The sequence below is a fragment of the Alnus glutinosa genome, chromosome 2, assembly GCF_958979055.1.
Source record: "Alnus glutinosa chromosome 2, dhAlnGlut1.1, whole genome shotgun sequence".
NCBI classification, from domain to species: domain Eukaryota; kingdom Viridiplantae; phylum Streptophyta; class Magnoliopsida; order Fagales; family Betulaceae; genus Alnus; species Alnus glutinosa.
In genome coordinates, this window is record NC_084887.1 from 5254855 (window position 1) to 5262986 (window position 8132).

Genomic DNA, 8132 nt, shown 5'->3' on the forward strand with positions numbered 1-8132 from the left:
GATTTTTAAAAAAAGATTGATGGGAGTAGGGATGAATAAACGCCCTAAACTACTAATCGTCCTAAACTGCTAACTGCTTATGGCAAGGCAGTTAGCAATTTTAAGGATAGACATGTAGTGGTTAGTGGTATATATATATACACACACACACAAAAGTAATATATATATATATATATACAAAACGATATCATTTTACTCTAGGGTTTAAACTTAAACATGTTAATCATTCGTAGATTTACTCACTGTGATGTACTCTCATCTTTGCATCTCTCTCTCAACTCTGCATCTCTCTCATCTCCTAATCATTCACAGATTCACTCATTGTCGGTGCCTTACTCTTTATGTTGCTTCTGACCCTCCTCCTTTTCATCATCCTCGCCTGCATACCATGGTCCTCCTCTTGTTCCCGCACCATCAAGGGTTTATTGTTGTATGCTCGTTTCGAGGTGCATAGAAGGGTATGGTAATTTTTTGTTCCACATGTGATAAACATGTCATTGTGGAATTGAAAGAAGTGTCTTTTGGGTGTTGATTAATTTAAGGGCTTTCTTTTTTAAAAAGAAAAAAAAAAAATCTTATGTCAATTTTTTTTTGTAAAATCAGAGTTGAAGAACGTTTTAAGTTCATCTTATGTGAATTTTGGTTTGTGAATCTTAGCTATTGTTATTTTTGTGTACTCATTTTTTGGTTCCCCTTTGAAAAGTGGGTGGAGAAAGAGTTGGGAGTGCGGTAAATTTGACTTCTAATACGAAAACAAATGACCATAAAACTAAGTGGAATGTTACAAAAACATTCATTACACACTCACCCTCTCACATGGGATGTGACCCGCACCACATGGGCCCCACCCCATGTGAGAGACTGAGTGTGTAAGAGGGTTTTTTTTTTTTTTTTTTTTTTTTTTTTTTTTTTTTTTTTTTTTTTTTTTTTTTTTTTAAAGAGTAATGATATTTACACAATACACTCATATGGGGTGTGACCCACCACATAAGTCCCACCCCATATGAGTTTGTTGTATAATAATTGTGTAAAGTGTGTTGTGCAATGATAACTTCCCTTACTCTAAAACTAAAGGCAAAGGAGAGACATAAAGAGGCTAAAGATAAGAAATTCAATAGGATGTTAAGGAGAGGGAGGGAGTCCCCCCTTTGTAACTAGGATATGGAGGGCGAGGCTTTCATAGGGGGGAAGGTGAGAGACGAGTATTTTTAGGGTTTTGTCATATTTGGTTTTATTGCCAAATCATATTTGATTGTTTTATTCAAATTCTTTTAATTGAGTCTAATAAATTGTCTTTAAAGCATATAATTTTAATGTGAATATCTAAAAATGCATATGATTCTCACATGCATGTGACATTTGTTATTAATTTGTTAATCTTATTCTCCGTTTGTTTCAGCGTAAAATGATTTCTGAAAAATAATTTCTGTATTTTCCGGTGATTGGTAGGGGTGAAAATAATGGTCAACCGGAAAATGATTTCCGTTTGACAAAAAATGCTTAATAAATTTCGGATTAAAAGCGTAAATCATTTTCTGTAGATGATAGATGCAGTCAACTCTCTTTTAAACAACGCAGTCGACCTTAACGTTCAAGCAGTTGATTATTGCCGAATTTCGACAAGTCAGATTCCGACTCCAATCGGTTCCAGAATTTGAAATAATGTAAGAATCAATTCAATAGACTGAATTTGAAAAAAAAACTTTATTCGTATTTATTAGTCTTATACGAACTTAATTTTACTTTAATTCATTGCATTTCACTTAATAATAAATTTTAAACCATTTAATTTAAAACAATTTGATAAGAGTAATGCTACACACACTCTCACTTTTTTACACTCATTTCTCCACCTCCATAAGTGGCAGGGGGTGGCTCAAAGGCCACCCCCAGACATGGCCGAGGGTGGCTGCCCACCAACAGCCACCCCTTCCGTAATTTTATTTATTTATTTATATTTTTATTATTGTAATGGACACGTGTTAGTTGCCTATTGGGTGTGACATGGATAATTGACGGAATATGTTAACTTGGTAGATGACAAACGTGTTCAGAGACTGATTTGTAATTATAGTTTACTACAAGAAACTTTCATGAACTTTTTGAACTACAAGAAGTGATTTGTAATTTAAGTAAACTCGAAAATCAATGGTGCAATTATCCTTATTTTAAAATAGAGATTAGTTCATTTCTAGGCCTAAAGCAAGCCCAATGCCATGGGCTGGGCTCGTAATTCCCATAGCCCACAGGCGGCGTATATACGGTAATATTCTTTTTCTTCTTTTAAAATATATTTTATTAGTTAGGCGGTGCGCTACATAAATGTGCCGAAGTCAGCAATTAGGGTTCTTTTTAATTTTTCAATTTCAAAATTCTCCGCTTCATTCTCGTCGACGCATTTCCCAGATCCGAAACTTTCATAACCTTCTCTGATGCTCTCAGTCCGAGCCACGAGGTAAAACGCAGCGTTTAGTCCCTCTTCCTCTCTGAATTAAATATCAAAATCCTAACCCTGTAATATTGTTTTTCTTCGAAATGTTTCGTGTAGCTCAATCTAGGTTCAGCCCCTGGACCTCCAGTCGCAAGAAGGTAAAACTTTCATTCTTGTATCTTTAGATTATATCTCGTTAGGTTCAGATCTCCTATATATGGCCTCAGAACCGTTCGTTTTTTATGTAATTCTTTTTATCTCGTATTCTAATTTTAATTATTTTTTGTCAGTGATTTATTGCATGCCACTGGAAAATGGTAAATTTGCAGTATTTCTTGGTACCCATAAGAAAAAAAAAAATAGACAAGAATGATTAAGGGTAGTACTATGGTTTTTTGTGGATTATTGTGAGGTTTTACGCTCTTGGTTGAGATAATTGCGTATTGAAATGGGTCTGGCCCAAAATTGGGTTTTGAATTTGAAAATGGGTTTTGCGGTTGGCATGGTTTGCCTGGCAAAAAGTTATGTTTATGCCTAAATTTCTTGCTCTTGCGTTGATTTTATTGATTGTACCTGAATTTTGGTATATTATGGTCCTAGATTGATATTAAAATAAAGTGAAAAATTTACATACCCCCTCAAAACTACCATCCAAATGACAATGTTTCCCCAAACTACCAAAACATTGTCAATGTCCCCCAAAGCCAGCAAATAGACAAAAATGACCTTATAATTTTTTCAATAAAACAGAAGTACCCCTATAAATTCCAAAAAACAAAAAAAAAAATTAAAAAAAAAAACAAAATTTTTATGTAAAATAAAACGAAAATTTTAATTTTTCTTTTAATTTTTGAATTTGGCCACTCTTGATTTTTATGTATTTAATTTTTAGTTTTTTTTTTTTTTTTTTTTTAAAAAAAAATTATTATTATTTTAATTTTATTAATGGTATATTTGTCATTAGGGGAAACATTGACAGTTTTTGGTAGTTTGGGAGGGAGGGACATTGTTCAAATTGAAAGTCTGGAGAACATTGTCAATTGGGTGGTAGTTTGAGGAGGATAAGTGGACTTTACCCGATTCTGGTTTTAAATTTACTTTTATGTAAGCCTTAATAATTTGTTAGTGTTGTTTTGGCGAAACTGTGCTAGTGATCTATTCTTTTCGTTCTTTACTGTTTGGTGCTCACGTGGGGAACTTATGAATTGGGGTTTCTGTTACTGTACATTGGGTGGTGTCACCGGCTGTGCATTTGTAGTGTGGAGAAGTCATTCTTTGTCAGGTTTTATTATTATTATTGTTATTATTATTATTTATTTATTTATTAATTTTATGGATTTGGCCAAAGATAAATGGTCCTCCTGGTCAGTTGAAAAGTAATGTAAAGAGCCGTTTTTTTGCATAAGGATGATAAACATTCTTCAAATGTTTCTGAGATTGGCATGTTAGGCATACCAATTTTTTTTTTTTTTTTTTAATTCTTATGTTTAGTTTGAGTTTCAATTTACATAACTTTTGCGTTTTATGTTCATTCCCAGTTTCATATTGAAATGAAGGCAATTTTCTGTTCTAAGTGTAAAGTCATGCTTTTGACAATTGAAAATTTGGTAGCATTCGTTTTGTAGATAAGTTTACCCTTTCTTTAAAATGTTATTTGGAATTACCACTTTTTATTTTTTGTTGTTATGTTTTTAATGTATCTCTTATGTCTGTTTTATTGTATACCACCTTACACTTACTATAAATGAAACACATTTCTCTAGTCTATTAGCAATTGAGAAATAACATGGTGGTTTTTGCTAGAATGCAAAATTATTGATAGCATTAGTACTGGTGTTAACGTTTGATGGATTTTGTTTTTAAGAAGATTATGTACTAAGGAGCGCCTGACGCTTTTAATGAGATTACTTATAAAAAAAAGGATTGTCAATTATTACTCATCTTAGAAAAATGGAAGTGAACTAGAAATTGGGGCTTTGTCTGGATATGAAAAATAATGGTTTTGCCTGAATTTGATGGCCTATGTTTGCATTTGTTTGTTTGTCTCTAACACTAGTATTTGTGCAAGATATCTGTCATATCTGCCTAATTTGATCACGGTGTTTCGATCTCACTACAAAACTCATGTTAATATACTGATCTTGGACTAAAGGGAAGCAATTGAGCTTTTTTCTGTGAAAATATTAACTTCATTGCAGATGTCTTGTTGTATATAAGGAGGCTCTACTTTAGGCAAAAGCAAAATAGCTGGAATTACTTAGTTTCGTTTAAGTTAACTTCCAAATTAAGCTGATCTTTTCGTTATTAGACTGGTAGTTGAGAAAAATTTACGGGGAAAACCTCGATTAGAAACTACTTTCTGCAAATTGTAGTATTCTTTGCTATTGCTTTCATGGTAATTATTTTTTTTTTTTTTGGGGGTGGGGGGCGTTATAGTGGGAGTTAATGATTGAAGGAAATACGGTAGCCTGTTAATTTACATTTGCAGGTTGCCATATATATTGTGCAAGTTTGCTGCAAAGTTCTCCTTTGTCTTGGGGTTTTCTCTGGTTATTTTTCTTGCATTAATAAGTAGTTTTGGCCATTAGATAACTAGTTTTTGTGATGAGGGGTTGCCATTCTAAAATCAAAGCCCTTTTTTTTAACATTGGCAGGTAATTCACATAGTTTTCTTGGTTTTTCTGTTCATTCCTAATTTCAATTTGCATGCGCAAGTTGGATAAAACTCATACTAGGGGGGATGGATCTAGATCCCTGGCCTCGATTCTTTCAAGGTGGAAAGAATATAATGAACAACTCGATTCTCGCATTGATGAGGATAAACCAATCCGTAAAGTTCCTGCCAAGGGTTCGAAGAAGGGCTGTATGAAAGGTAAGGGGGGCCCGGAGAACTCGCGATGTAACTACAGAGGTGTTCGGCAGAGGACGTGGGGGAAGTGGGTTGCAGAAATTCGGGAGCCAAACAGGGGGAGTAGGCTTTGGCTAGGTACTTTTCCGACTGCCATTGGAGCTGCACTTGCTTATGATGATGCTGCAAGAGCCTTGTATGGTACCTGTGCCCGCCTCAATTTTCCCAACGTTAAAGTCCCCTGTTTCTCAAATGAACCTTCAAAGGATTCTTCTCCAGTTGCAACGCCATCAGGTTCTTCTTCAATGGAAACTCCAGCTGGGTCTGAGTCCACAACAACATCAAACGACTCTGAGGGTTATGCATCCAAGGGGGGCATTGATCTGAATCCTGTTCCTCACAATGTAGAGGATGATGATGGGGTAGGTGAATCAAGAATCAATTCTTCGCCTCCCCGAGTCTTATGATGTATATTTTTCATATTTTTGCATGGATTATGGCAGAAATTTGACATGTATGTACTTGGGTGGGTAAGGGTGGGTTTTGATACTTGTACTTTTGTGGTGCCTGGAAATTGGGTACGGATGCTTCCGGTCACTTTCCTTTTGTTCCGTTTGATTAGCCGCAACTTCGATTTGTCATATCAAATGAGCATTTGATTTCTTACAGTCTTACAAAAAAAAAAAAAAAATAATAATAAAAAAAAAAATTATAGAATGATTTGGCAGCGTGATTTCAAGCCCAAATTCACAGGGATGTGCTTGTGTTGCGCGGTCTTGATTTCTAATTTGAGTACAATTATTTTACAATTATTTTATAATATTCATGTGTTAGTTTTAATTAACTCTTAATTTTTTGAGTAATGATTAACTACCACCTAAATGGACAACTTTTTACCACCTTGTCTATGTGGGAAGGTGGTCTCCCACCTTAATTTATTTTTAAAAAATTAAAAAACTCAAAAAGTAGTGGGGGACCACCTTGTTACATAGGCAAGGTGGTGAAAAGTTGTATATTTGGGTGGCATTAAATCATTATTCTAATTTTTTTTTTTAACAAGGATTGATTTTAAAGTTGGTTAGTGTCAAGTTAATATTGTGGGATATAGCATAATAAAAATGTGGTTTTTGCCCATAGTCTTCTAATTTCACTTTAAAAATTTAGTAAGAAAAGCGTATATATATTTTTTTTAATAAGTAATACTAAAAACTACAATTTTTATCCGATAATTGATTCTAACCTTGGATCAATTATCGTTAAAAAAGTAATAATAATTCAGGAGTTAATTGGGATTGACAATTCATCATTGTGGTAAAGGGGCTGAATTTGGTGACTGACTCCATGTTGGACCATCTATGACCAGGCTATTGAAGATACAAGATGTCTTTCTTTTGCATAGCTTTGATTTTTCTGTTGTACAACATTCCGAACAGCTAATATATATGAACAGCTCATTTGTTGGCTAAGTATGCTCTGTCTAAGACGTCTAACCAGGTATGATTTTTAGTATTACTCATATATATATATATATATATATATTATTGGGACTAAAGATTAGAGGGTTTATTTAAGCGTTCGGGTTTAATACAACCCGAATTCACCTTAAATTTAAAAAAGAAAACAAAATGAACTCCAACATTTCAAAGCGTCATAATTGCATTTTAAAAGCAAAAGGTACACTTGAAGGTGTCATAATTGCATTTCAAAAGCAAAAAAGGAACTCCACTTCCAAACGCATGAATGACCGAAAATAATAATTATTCATATTTATTTATATTAAATAATAATTATTTTACACCAATTTTCATAACTTTAATCAGTTTACATAACTTTTTATATTTTCAATCATTTTTTATTACGGTTATCCGTAAAAAAAAATACTATCATACAACTATGACTCAAATATGATTTTAAATACAGTTTAAATTATATCAATCATCCAAACATTTTTTTTGCCTTGGAATTTGTGCACTAAATAATGGTTGAATTCTGATCTGATTTCAAACCCAATCATACCATTATATAATAGCTAAATTTTGGTTAGAATTTTTCAGGTTGTTAAAACCAGCCTTACTGAATTGGCAGTGCCGAACAAACTTCGAAAGGTAGACGAACGCACTAAAAATGAAACTCATGAAAAGTTTATTACTTTATTTCCTCTAGAAGGGAAAAGATAATCGGCATGTTTGGTAAGTAATTTTGTTGCGGAATATTTGTGTGTTGTGTAGTAAGAAGTGATTGATGTGATATAAAATTTGAGAATGTTTTATAGAAAAATGAAAAAGTTTTGTTTTGTAGTGAGTTTTTTTTTATTTGAATAATAATAAAAAATGATTGATATGATATAAAAAGTGTAAAAAAGTTAGAATATTTTTTTTTAGAGAAGTGAAAAAAAATAGAGGGAAAGTTTGAGTAGTTTGCCAAACTAATCTTGTTTACTTATTTCCTGTTCCTAGGCTGACTCAATAAAAAGAAGATATCAAGGCAATGTTTGCATACAGTCCCAGTTTTTCACACCTATTTTAACTTTTTTTACGTGATTTTTAAAATCACCATTGAATTTGATATGAATTTTTATTGGATTTGAATCTAATGGTAGTTTTAAAAGCTATCTAAAAAAAAAAAAAATAATAAGTATAAAGAAGTGGAAGAGTATGTAGCATTACTCGTGTAGAAAAATCAAGTGCATAGCATTCCTCATCTTCTAATTCACACCCTCCATAACTATAAGATCAGTTGCAATTTTTTTAATATCTTAAATTTGAGTAATTAATATCCTAAACAAAGGGATAATTGTAATATTGTTCTCCTATTGTTGAAGTTTCTCCAAGTTTTCTTATACTTTCTTTTGAA

The 8132-nt window shown here is 32.8% G+C and overlaps 1 protein-coding gene across 2 annotated transcripts; it reads left to right on the forward strand.

The window, feature by feature from the left end:
• The first annotated feature begins 2313 nt into the window (after nucleotides 1-2313).
• LOC133861764 (putative dehydration-responsive element-binding protein 2H) lies at nucleotides 2314-5943 on the forward strand. Of its 2 annotated transcripts, XM_062297565.1 has the most exons (3): nucleotides 2314-2455; nucleotides 2549-2589; nucleotides 5086-5943. In XM_062297565.1, the coding sequence occupies exon 3, from the start codon at nucleotides 5138-5140 to the stop codon at nucleotides 5744-5746; it is 609 nt and encodes a 202-aa protein (XP_062153549.1). In that variant the 5' UTR covers nucleotides 2314-2455; nucleotides 2549-2589; nucleotides 5086-5137; the 3' UTR covers nucleotides 5747-5943. The 2 variants fall into 2 exon arrangements, with proteins under 2 accessions (XP_062153549.1, XP_062153550.1); XM_062297566.1 differs by lacking the exons at nucleotides 2314-2455; nucleotides 2549-2589 and adding an exon at nucleotides 3608-3713.
• The last annotated feature ends 2189 nt before the right edge of the window (nucleotides 5944-8132 follow it).

Coding starts and splice junctions, on each gene's coding strand:
- LOC133861764 (XM_062297565.1), top strand. CDS start 5,138: ATGCGCAAGTTGGATAAAACTCATACTAGGGGGGATGGATCTAGATCC.